Source organism: Dipodomys merriami, unplaced genomic scaffold, assembly GCF_024711535.1.
Source record: "Dipodomys merriami isolate MVZ:Mamm:240054 unplaced genomic scaffold, mDipMer1.0.p SCAF_19, whole genome shotgun sequence".
NCBI lineage: Eukaryota > Metazoa > Chordata > Mammalia > Rodentia > Heteromyidae > Dipodomys > Dipodomys merriami.
The window spans coordinates 15,520,372-15,532,185 of NW_027203270.1; the positions used below are offsets into that span (position 1 = coordinate 15,520,372).

An 11,814-nucleotide genomic window follows, 5' to 3' on the forward strand; every position below is an offset into this window, starting at 1 on the left:
TTGGAGGTATGAAGGATGCCAGGAATTCTCATCCAGCCCCACCCTCCCCTCTCAGATGCTGCTGTCTCCTCACCTCCAGCACGGGGTTGCTCTGCAGCAGCCGGTCGCGCACGGCGCCACCTCGCTCAGGGGCTGGGCAGGTTTCTGCATAGAATTGCAGCAGCCTCTTGGTAGCCTCTGTCTTGCCGGCCCCACTCTCCCCAGAGATCATTACAGCTTGGTCCCGGCGCTCAGTGCGCAATGCCCGGTACACAGTGTCAGCCACTGCAAACCTGAGGCAGAGGCTTGTCAGGGAGTTCGGGGTGGGGAGGTAAGTGATGCAGATGGTGGGGCCCCAGAGGGAGGGCTGGTGGCCATGCCCGTATCTGATTGGCTTTCTCTTATGGGTAGAAATAGGGCATAGCTTGGAGAGAATGGGCATTATGGCATGGACCAAGGGAGACCCTGTGTATTTGAGAATGGTGTCATGGTCAGGTCAAAGAGGGAGAGGACTGTTCCAGGTGGTGTTTGGAGGTCAGGTGGAAGTTGGGGGCACTCGGAGCAAGGGCTGGGAAGTACTCCTAGGTGAGGATCAGAAGGTCATTAAGGTTAGAGGGCTATGCCTACATAGAACTGGAGGAAGAAACTGTACATGTGAGCTAGGGTGGGAGCTGAGGGTTCTACTTGGATGGAGTTGATCGTTTTAGAGTGGGAGCTGGGTAATCTCACAGAGGGAGGGTGGGCCGCTCCTGAGAGAGTAACAAGTCACTTACAAGTGGGGTGGCACTTCGTAGAAGCTGACGCCTCGGTAGCGGTCCATATGCTGCCGGCTGTAAATCTGTAGGTCCCGGTAGGGGTTGACAGAGACCAGGACAGGACCAATATAGGTCTGGAAGCCAGGGGAAGGAAAGGTCAGAAGTTTGTCTTAGAGGCCCCGTGCGCCTCCTTCCCCCACAGTCCTCTCCCCACTTGGCCTCACATAAATGAGGTTCTCTCGGAAACGCCGCCGCAGGTTCTCGATGAAGGCAGCTTCACTGGTGAAGTTTTCCAGCAGCACAAAATCCTGTACCCCGACCCGGTCACGGGCAGTCAGGGCGCTCTCCATGGTCACCCGTACTCCGTCACTGCCCAGGGCCTGTGGAGGTCACAACCAGGAGGTAAGGTAAGGCCACATCTCCTCCCATGCCCACAGGCTATAGAAGGCAGTGGCAGGTGGACACAGCTGGGCTTGGTCACAAAAAGCCTGCACAAAGAACAGGGGCCACAGTGGCCAGAGGAAACCTATACACCACCCTTGGCAGGACCTGGGGCTAGTGCATATGGGAACAAAGCCATGGAATCCAGGGAGGTGCTGGTTTTGTGCAGAAAGAGGTGGGTGCTGGTAAGGAACGCCACAGAGTGGTAGAAAGAATGCTGTATTGACCTTGGACAAATCCCCCTCCTTTCTCAGGGCTGCTTCCTTCTCAGGGGGGGAGGAGCTGAGTTAGTCCCTTACCTCTGAGCCACGTGTGACAGGTGCTTTGGAGGACAAATGGCTCAAAGTGAATTCTGCAGACAGAGTGAAGGGCATTTTCCCAGCTCTCACTCTCAAAATCTCCAAGGGTAGAGAGTTGTTTAGGGCTCAAGCAAGTGTTTCCCAGCAGGGAGAGGGTTTTCCCCAAGGGGCCTTCCGGCCCCAGCTGGTCTCGATACCCACCCCAGAAAGGGGGGGGGCTGCCCTCCCTTCCATAGATGGAGCCACACCCTCCCCTCCAGCTGCTGGACTCCCCAGACTTCTCCTCCACTGAGAGTCCCGGGGTTGCTTAAGGAGGTGGGGCTATTACGGGGAAAAGCCCAGTTGCCACTGGAGGGTGGGGGACAGAGAGGCTTAGAAAAGACCCTGGTCCTAAACCTAGGGCCGAGATTCCTCTTCAAAGATCAGAAGACTCTAGAAAATTGACACGAAGAGTGCCAAGGGTGAGAGAAGAGGAAGGTGGGGATGAGGGGGTGTAAGACTCCCCCAGAGGTCATCAAGTCTTCTCCGAGCACTGATGGCTGGGTCCCCCCAGCTCTCTGGCAGTGGACCCCCACCCCCCGTCGGAGCATGGGGGCCTGCCTCTCACAAACGTGTCCCTCCTCCCGGCCCCCAGCCCACCCCCGACGGCTGCCCCGTACGGCGGCAGTCCCCGCCCCTTCGCTCGGGTGAGGGGCTTTCAGAGTTCCAGGCCGTTCCAGGACCGACTCCGCCTCGGCCTCCCACCCCACCCCCCGCCCCGACGGTAAAACTTTGCCAGACATTTTTCCACCCGAAATTCCTGGGCCGCGCCCGCTTCCCGGCGGGGCGGAGGCGGCGCCGGGAGTCAGGGAGGGGCGCCCGGGGACCCCCCCCAGCCCCCCAGCCCACCCCGGCCCCTGCGCGCCTGCCCCGCTCACCGACGCCCGGTAGCGCATCCTGCCGGGTCGGCCCGCAGCCCCGCTCCGCTCGGCTCCGCCGCCCGCGATCGGAGTCCGGGGCTCGGCGGCGGCGGCGGCGTCAGCGAGGGAGGGGCCGGCCCGCCCCACCCCGCCCCCGCACGGGCCCCGGGCCGCCCCCTCGCCCGCCCCGCTCGGGGTCCCCCCTCCGGCCGGCAGGAGCGGGGTGGGGAGTCCCGGGGAGCCGTGGGGTTGGGGTTGGGGTTGGGGGGGGCGGGCTCCCCGCCGGGCCCGGGCTCCGCCTGAGTCAGGTTTTCCAGGAGGGGAGGGGGGGGGATGTCGTTAAGTTCAGGGTGGGGCCCGGAACCCGCGGCCGCCGCGTCTACACAGACCCGGAACTCACTTCCGGGCTAGTGTCTACACTCCACGCGGCCTGGGACCAGGGCCCGTGGGTCCCAGAGGAAGCGCCACTTCCCTCCCCCAACACCAGCCCAGAGTCCCGGGAAAGTTAAAAATAGAACGAAATGTCCAAATACGGCCGGCCTGCCTGGGCGGGCGGAGCCTCGGCCGGGGACACTGTCCACCCAAACACACTCTGTGGGCTGGCCACGTCTTTCAACCCCAGGGGAAAAAGTGTGTGTGTGTGCGGGGACTTGAACTCTGGGCCTGGGCACTGTCCCTCAGCTTTTTCGCTCAAACCTAGGGCTCTACCACTTGACCCACAACTCCACCTCTGGGGTTTTGGTACTTAATTGAAGGTAAGCGTCTTAATGGACTTTCCTGTCCAAGCTGGCTTCAAACTGTGATCATCAGATCTCAGCCTCCTGAGCAGCTAGGATGTGTGTGTGTGTGTGTGTGTGTGTGTGTGTGTGTGTGTGTGTGTGTGTGTGTGTGTGTTTCAGGATCTATGTAGCCTATGCTAGCTTTGAACGTAAGATCCTCCGGCCTCAGCCCCACCAAGGAGTGGACCATCACTAGAGAGAAGAGAATCTCTTCAGGTTGTTTTTTTTTTTTTTTTTTTTTTTTTTTTAAATACGTGGAGTGCACACTCCGGGGACAGGATGGCTATTGGGTGCCTTTGCTTTAGGCAGTGTCTTCTGGTTTCAAGGGAGGCCTGAGTTTTCTGTTAGGAAAAACAGCATCTGATCTTCCAGGGCATTTGTATCATACCTAGACATCCCTCTCAGGCTTCTGACCCCCAGGGGCTTCTCCCCTCTTTCCCCCTTCTGGAGGAGGCCTTCCCCCCCCCCTTTCAGGTTATTGCTCTCTTTCCAAACTATCCCCCACACCAGGCTCTCTGGAGACACAAGCCTTACTTTGGCCTCTGGGTATAGATTAGCATAAATCCTACAGCTGGTGGGGATGGTAATGGCTATTGCCTGCAAAAGCCTTAGCGTTTTCTTTTTCTTTCTTTTGGTAGTGGGGCTTGAACTCTGGGCCTGGGCGCTGTCCCTCAGCTCTTCAGCTCAAGGCTAGCGCTCTACCAGCTGGGCCACAGCACCACTTCTGGCTTTTTTGGTTTATGTGGTGCTGAGGAATCGAACCCAGGGCCTCATGCATGCGAGGCAAGCACTCTACCACTGAGCCACCTTCCCAGCCCTTAGCTTTTTCTTATTAGAAATATACATAACTGTGAGCAAGTCACTTCTCAGTCTGTTCTTCATCCTTACAATTACAGTCGTTTGTTAGGTAGCCTGAGATAAAGCACGGAGGCCTCTCCCAGGCCCTCAAAACCACTACATTCTTTCCCCTTCCTTCTTTCTACAACACTCATCATTTCACACTTGCTTGGGGACAGACAGTCCCCTTCTTATGTAGTTAGGGCATGCCACCTCCATCCACTCCATGTGCCTGCTAGTTACAAAGATTTTTCAGGTGCTTTACCTGACCCTCACCTGACAGGTAAGGAAACTGAGGCGCAAAGGTCCCTGAGGACACGGACTTGTCCTAGGGAAGAAAAGCTTGTGTGCCAGGATCCAAAGCTCTAGCACGCCCCACCCTAAGACCTGGGCTCCCTGGGGAAAGAGGGAGGTAGTGGCAGGTGCTGGCTGAAACCTCTGGGGGCAGGCTCATTACTTCAAGAACAACAGCTCGGCCAGAGACACGGCCCGGGGGGACCCTGCGTGGGGGCAGCAGCTGGGAGATGGAGCCCTCTGGAGAGGGTGAGAGAACCGGGTGCAGGGGCGGAGCGGGGGGGGGCTGCAGTTGGGGAGAAGTACAGGACGCAGGCTAAGGGCAGGGTCCCCCTCCACGGTGCGCCCCCTCTCCCCAGGTTTGAGATTCAGAAGGGAGTCGTGGGAGGATACGGCCTATAGCCCACCCCACAAGTGGAGTGTCTTAGAAGACGCCGGGGAGAGGGTCCAGGATCCCCACCAGAAGCCGGGTTCGCGCTCCTCCGGGTGCGGCGGGGCGAGGGACCCGGGGCTGGAGAACGAGGCGGGGCTTCGCGGCAGCCGTGCCCGCGCCGCCCCGCCCCGCCCCGCCGCGTCAAGCGGCTGGAATGAGGGGAATCCGTGAGCGGAGGGGTCGGGCGGGCTTCCCCCGGTCCCCAGCCCGCGCGCAGCATTCTCGGGATGCCCGCTGGCGCCCCCGCGGCCACCGCCCTGCCGCGGAAGGAGGGGGCGTCGTGGTCACCCCGCGAGCCTCGGGCCGGACACAGCCCCAGCCACCCTCCCCGGCCTGCTCCACCCGCGCTGGACGGAGCCTGAGTGCGGAGGGCGGGGAGAGAAGTGGGGAACCGAGCGTGCGAGCGTGCGACCAAGACCGCAGCACCTGGCACTTTCTTTTCTTCTCTTTTTTTTTTTGCCCGTCCAGGGCTTGAATTCAAGTCCTGGGCACTGTCCCTGAGCTGCTAGCACTCTACCACTTGAGCCACAGCTCCCTTTTCGGCTTTTTCTGAGTAGGTTATTGGAGATGAAGAGTCTCATAGTCTTCCCTGTCCCGGCTGGCTTCGAATTGTGTGATTCTCAGATCTCAGTCTCTGGAGTAGCTAGGAATACAGGCGTGAGCCACCCGCACTGGGCTCTCTTAATACTCTGTGAACTCCCTTCAGTGTCCCCAGGCAAGCCATGGGATCTGTATTATTACTCCATTTTATTTATTTATTTATTTATTTAGGGTCCGGTCGTGGGGCCTGAACTCTGGGCCTGGGCACTGTCCCTCAGCTCTTCAGCTCAAGGCTAGTGCTCTACCACTTGAGCCACAGGGCCACTTCCGGCTTTTTTCTTTTTGCTTATGTGGTGCTGAGGAATCGAACCCAGGGCCTCATGCATACAAGGCAAGCGCTCTACCACTGAGCCACCTTCCCAGCCCTATTACTCCATTTTAGAGGGAGAAACAGTCCGGGTAGGTGAAGTGACTTGTTCAAGGTCTCTAGACTTGTAAAAAGAATGAGATGGAGCCCGATGCCGGTGGCTCACGCCTGTAATCCTAGCTACGCAGGAGGAGACTGAGATCTGAGGATCACAGTTCAAAGCCAGCTCTGGCAGGAAAGTTCGTGAGACTCTCATCTGGAATAAACCACTAGAAAACCGGAAGTGGTGCTGTGGCTCAAGTGGTAGAACACTTGCCTTGAGCTGAAGAGCTGAAGGACAGTTCCCAGGCCCAGAGTAAAAAAAGAATGAGGTGGGAATTCACTTTTGCAGGGCTGGCCTGAGCCCTCTGGTGTGTTAGCAGGTACCATAGCATGTTGTACCTCAACGCCCAGCAAAAGGCCTTGTGTATGTTGTGTATCTATTGATGTGTAGGACTTAAGGATGGAAAGTAAGGAACAGTCCATGGCCTTGGATCTAAGAGCTGGCTGCAGGTTGGGGTGAAACTGCAGTCTTTAAAGTGACCCAAGACTTACTTCTCCAAGGACCTCTGGGTCCTCCACCTGGGGAAGGGTTCACTAGAACCACAAAGAATGGGTACTGCAGAAAACCTGGGGTCAATTTGTGCCTACCTAGTGTGGATCAGGTATTGCCTGCCCCAGCTGACTTATGGGCTGGGGTGGGGGTGTGGAGGAGAGTGGGCAGCCTCAAATGTTGTCCCAGTTAGAGGCCATAACAGGTTTGAAGGGGCTGCTCTAAGTAACCCTAAACTGATATTCACTGAGGCCTCTTGGGGCAGGGGAAGGACAAGCCTGCCACACTGGCAACTCAGTGGTGGGCATGAAGCAGGTATTGTACGTATGTATGTGTGTATGTGTGTGTGTATGTATGTATGTATGTATGTTTTTTTTTGGGGGGGTCCGGTCATGGGGCCTGAACTCTGGGCCTGGGCACTGTCCCTCAGCTCTTCAGCTCAAGGCTAGCACTCTACCACTTGAGCCACAGTGCCACTTCCGGCTTTTTTCTTTTTGCTTATGTGGTGCTGGGGAATCGAACCCAGGGCCTCATGCATGCAAGGCAAGCGCTCTACCACTGAGCCAACTTCCCAGCCCTGTATGTATGTATTTTTTGAGGCAGGGTTTCATTATGTAGTGCAGGCTGGCCCCTACCTCCGGAGTGCTGAAATCATAGGTGTGCAGCATCATGCTTAGCTGAATATAGATTTGTCAAATAAATCTAAGATAGGAAGCTGGGTGCTGGTGGCTCATGACTGTAATCCTAGTGGGGTAAGATTGAGGATAGAGGTTTGAAGCCAGCTTGGGTAGGAAAGTCTGAAGGATTTATCTCTAATTAATCAGCAAAAAAGCTGGACTGGAGGCAGGGCTCAAGTGGTAGACCACCAGCCCTGAACAAGAAACTGTAGCAAGAACTCAAGTCCCTGAGTTTAAGCTCTGGTACTAGCACAATAAACAAAACCTTAGGTCTGCTGGGTACCGGTGTCTCACACCTATAATCCTAGCTGCTCAGGAGGCTGAGATCTGAGGATCACGGTTCAAAGCCAGCCTGGGCAGGAATGTCCATGAGGCTTTTATCTCCAATAAGCCACCAGAAAACTGGAATTGGCACTCATCACACACACACACACACACACACACACACACACACACACACACACACACACACACACACACACACACACACACACACACACACACACACACACACACACACACACACACACACCAAAAACCTTAGCTGTGTGCTGGTGGCTCATGCCTGTAATCTTAGCTACTCAGGAGCCTGAGATCTGAGGATCAGGGTTCAAAAGACAGCCGGGGCAGGAATGTCCATGAGACTCATATCCAGTTAACCACTAGAAAACCAGAAGTGGTGCTGTGACTCAAGTGGGAGAGCGCTCACCTTGAGCTGAAGAGCTCAGGGACAGCAGCAGGTCCAGAGTTCAAGACCCATGACCAATCAAACAACAACAACAACAAACAAACAAAAAAACAAACCCCCAATAAAACCTTAGGTTTGAGCTCAAGCTACCCCATCAAGGGCTGCTCCAGGCTTCAGGAAAGCCTGATGTGAAGGTAAATGCAGAGAAAGTGGGGTAATAGGGACTGATTGCTCCCTCACAGGACCTAAACAAGAACTATGGGTGCTTGGCTTCCCCAAGACCTCTGCTAGGGGTCTAGTAAAAGTAAACAGAGTACCTTGCCCCTTACCTAGTGTCTTAACTCAATGTCCTTCACTTGGAGGGTAGAAGCATCAGCTGGTTAAAAGTCCTGTCATCCTTCCACTCCCTTATTCCTGCTGTAGTCTCCCTGCCTTCCTCCTACCAGTCCATGTTCCCATAGTAACCAGTGATATTTACAAATGCAAATCTGACATCTCAGGTCAAGGGAGTGAATGAAGGTTTATAGAGTACCACATCCCAAAGGACGTTTCACATCCATTGCTTTTTTTTTTTTTTTTTTTTAATTGGTCATGGGGCCTGAACTCCAGGCCTGGGCACTGTCCCTCAGCTCTTTAGCTCAAGGCTAGTGCCCTACCACTTGAGCCACAGCGCCACTTCAGCTTTTTCTGCTTATGTGGTGCTGAGGAATGGAACCCAGGGCCTCATACATGCAAGGCAAGCACTCTACCACTGAGCCACCTTCCCAGCCCCATCCATTGCTTCTGTCAGGCCTCTGCATATGGACTTCTCAGTTCCTTTGCTCATTACACCTCCCTACTACTACACACAGCCAGCAGGAGCAGCCTGCACCCCACACCAGCCACACGTGGCTCTCTAAAGCTTCTGTGTCTTTGCACCAAGGGCTTCCTTGGCGAGCACACATGGCCTCCCCACTTCACGGACTCTTTCTAGTCACCTTGAACACCACTCAGGTATCCCCCCTCCCCCCAGAATCCCTTCCCGACTTCCCCCAACACAGTCTTTTCCTTATCAAGCACTAATGGTCCGTCTGTGTCAGTTTCTCCCAGAAGACTGCTCGGGTCCCGGGTAAAGCACTCAGCTAGGCACCCACCCTGGTTCAATGACCCACTCGAGGGTGTCTGCGTGAATGAATGAACGAATCCCGGAGCCCGAGCACCGCTGGGGCGTGTCGGAGTTGAATACAGTCGTGGGCGCGCCATTCATTCTTTCACTGCAGAGCCCCCACCCGCCGCACTCGCGCGCGCGGAGGCACCGAGGGGCCACCGGGCGGCGGGGCCCCAGGGGCGGGCGACGGGAAGGGGCGGGACTCGGCAGTTTCTCCGGAACCTAAACGCAGAGCGGGTTTCGGGAGGAGCCTGAAGGGCGCCCCGAGTGCCCGGGTCCCGCGTCCCAAGCCGCTCTTCCCCGCCCTCTCGTTACCCGCTAGAACAGTGAGCGCTCTCCCACCCCAGCCCCATACTGAGTCCCGGTGCTTCCAGATCTTAAGACCCCACACCGGCCAGGCCGATCCCCGAGTATCAACACCCTCAGCGAGACCCTTCCGCCGCCCCCACCGTAGCTCCGCGTACGGCTCGGCGCCCCGCCGCCCGCCCTTTCCCCCAACCCGCTAGCCGGCAGAGGCCTCCCGGGGCCACGCGGCCGCCTCCCGCCACACGCCCCACGTACCCACCGGCTCTGCTCCTCTGGTGCGCGCGCGGGGGCCGGGCTGGGCGGCGTAGCCGCCTCGGGAGTCCGTGGTCCGGGCAAGCTCTCCCCGCCCAGGGCCCGCCAGGGGCCGGGCCGCCGCCTGTCGTCATCCCGGGCTGGGCCTAGGCTCCGGCGCGAGCGCGCGCGCGCCCTTGGGCCCCGCCCCACCAGCCCCAGCCCGGGCCCTGGCCCGCGCCCTGCGAGGCCCGCACCGCACTCCTCAACTAGCTCGTGGGACCAAGCGCGTCACTGTCACACTCGAGGGCGCGCACACACCTCCTGCGGCCGAAGACCCGGCGCACTGCAGTGCGGGGTGCGCCAGAAGGGATTTTCACCCGTCATGCTAAATCCCTTTGCAAGCGCAATCCAGACCCTCCCTTGCTAGGGCAGTTCTTCCCCATTTCCAGCAACTTCGCCTTCATCCACTTCCTTGGCCCAAGCTACTTGCTCTGAGCTGGGTAGTCCCAGTGTGCCCAGGCTTGGTGGAAAGGAGATGCATTAACTGGACATCGCTCCTGGAACTTCGCGTGCACTTGTTCTCTGACCCCAGAGCAGCCTTGCCACCTGGTTGCTTGGCATAGTTCACTGTCTAGTAGTCCTTTTGAGTTTCAGGGAGCTGGAGGAGGGATTCAAACCCGGATCTCCGCTTTGAAAACTGCTTCTACTAGCCTCGCATCTCTTGTTCCTTTCCACTTAGGCCTACTCGTCTAGTATCCACCAAGAATCAGATCTGCCCTCTTTGCCCACCTCCTTCCGGATGGGCATGCCTGGAAAAAGACTGCCGGACCCTGAAGAGACATTGCCACCCTTCCAGCCCAGATCATTCCAGCTTACAAGCTTGCATGGTCTGTGAGGATGAACCACGCGGATGATCTCCCCGGTGGGTATCAGCTCCACTTGCAGCGCCATTCCTCCCCGTGGAGAGCCAGCCGGCTGAACGCTTGAGCACCGAAGCAAAGCTGCCTGGCAGCCTACTGACTGGCCACTCTGGAGCCAGGAATCTACGGTCTCACTTGGTTCTGCTTCAACTCCAGCCCCAAGGGATTTGGCTGGTCCAGCTCCTCAGGACACAGCTGGAACAGTCTAGGTCTGATTGGGAGGCCTCTTGGCTGGAGGGTTGAGGCAGGAAGGGGAGGGGTTGAAGGATGGAGGAAATGCCTGTTGTTCCAGGTAACCAGAGGAGCTGATGCGGGTCCCCCATGTGGGGACCCTGGGCTCTAGGTCAAAGGGTAGGAGGACTTTCCTCTTAGCCCCAGTGGCTCCTTGGCTAGGCCTTTCCCACTGCCCAGTCTAATATCAGCTGAAGAACCCAGCGATCACTCCCCTAGCCAGATGACATACCCTCCCCCAAACAATGAGGAACTCTTAGTAGGTTCTGTTCCTCTGGCATGTCCCTACAATTGGACTGCCTGAGAGCAGCAGCAGATATCTTGCCTTCCTTTCTCCTTTGTTACCCTCTCTTGAACTTCTGGGTTCAAATGATCCTCCTGCCTCAGTCTCCTAAGTGCTTGGACTGCAGGTGTGTCACTCACCCCACTACTCCTTGAGTTTTAGAAGGCCAGGTCTGGCCATGTTGGGCAGGTATTCATTAGCAGTAGGGGAGTAGGAGAGGTGGAAGGTTTGGAGCCATCAGCACTTGCGAGGTTAGTTCTTGGGTTCCTTGGGTTTGCACTACTAGCCCTTTACTTACTTTTCAACTGTACCCTCAGGTTCCCCCTCCTCCCAACCCCGCCCCAATGTTCCTGTTTTTCTTGTTGCTAAATCACAGCTGACATTTTCCTGGCCTGGGACTCAGCTCACCAGTCTCCAGTCATTCCTTATAGGAAGCAAGAATGGGGAAGTGGCAGGGGAAACAGACCTTTCCAAAGGGAGAGGCTGGCATGGGAGGGGTAGCTGTCCAATGCGCCAGAGCTCACTGGTTTGGTGGGCAGAGATCTCTCCTGGGCACCTTTCCCTCCCCACAGCTTCACCCGCCCAGGAAAGGCCTGCAAAGCTTCCTTCCTTCCTCTGGGAAGCACATCTAGTCAGGGCAGGCTCATCTCCAGTGGCCACACAATGGCTCTTATCAGCCATGGAGCCAGGCGCTGAGACCCAACACACACCAAGTCTCACATATTTCCTGTTTCCACCCAATGGGTCAGGGGTGGGCCCAGAGCAGCCATATCCTGACTGGGGCAGAGAGGAGGGAGAGCAATCCCCTTTCCCTTTCCGCCTTTCAATCACTGCTGGACTCACCCCTCCCAGTGCAGGAGGGGCCCTGCACAGGAGGCCGGGGTAGGAATGTGTAAAGTACTAAGTATAGGAAGGACAGAAGTGAATGTGTAGAAGAGAAACAGGATCAAGTAGCCAGAGAGTCAGTCCCAGGGCTTCATAACCAGAATGGTGCAGTGAATATTTTTCTTTTTTATAGCAACTGTTCTTTCATAATGTTAGGAACAGGTGCATTATTTGTATTTTTCTGACAACTGAGACTCCCATGTGGGTAAAAGCAAGGAAGGATGGAAT

The 11,814-nt window shown here is 56.8% G+C and overlaps 1 protein-coding gene across 4 annotated transcripts in view; it reads right to left on the reverse strand.

Moving 5' to 3' along the window:
* Myo1c (myosin IC) overlaps positions 1-10,231 on the reverse strand; it is a 28,341-nt gene extending 18,110 nt beyond the window's left edge. Inside the window, exons 1-4 of one of the 4 annotated variants that reach the window (XM_070027448.1) lie at positions 10,144-10,231; positions 959-1,114; positions 753-868; positions 74-272 (exon numbers count right to left, since the gene is read on the reverse strand). In XM_070027448.1, coding sequence (XP_069883549.1) covers positions 74-272; positions 753-868; positions 959-1,114; positions 10,144-10,218 — 546 coding nt within the window. In that variant the 5' untranslated portion in view covers positions 10,219-10,231. Of the gene's footprint in view, positions 1-73; positions 273-752; positions 869-958; positions 1,115-2,391; positions 2,658-9,288; positions 9,423-10,143 lie in introns of those variants that run through there. The other 3 variants (XM_070027447.1, XM_070027449.1, XM_070027446.1) reach the window with 3 other exon arrangements.
* Between the last annotated feature and the right edge of the window lie 1,583 nt (positions 10,232-11,814).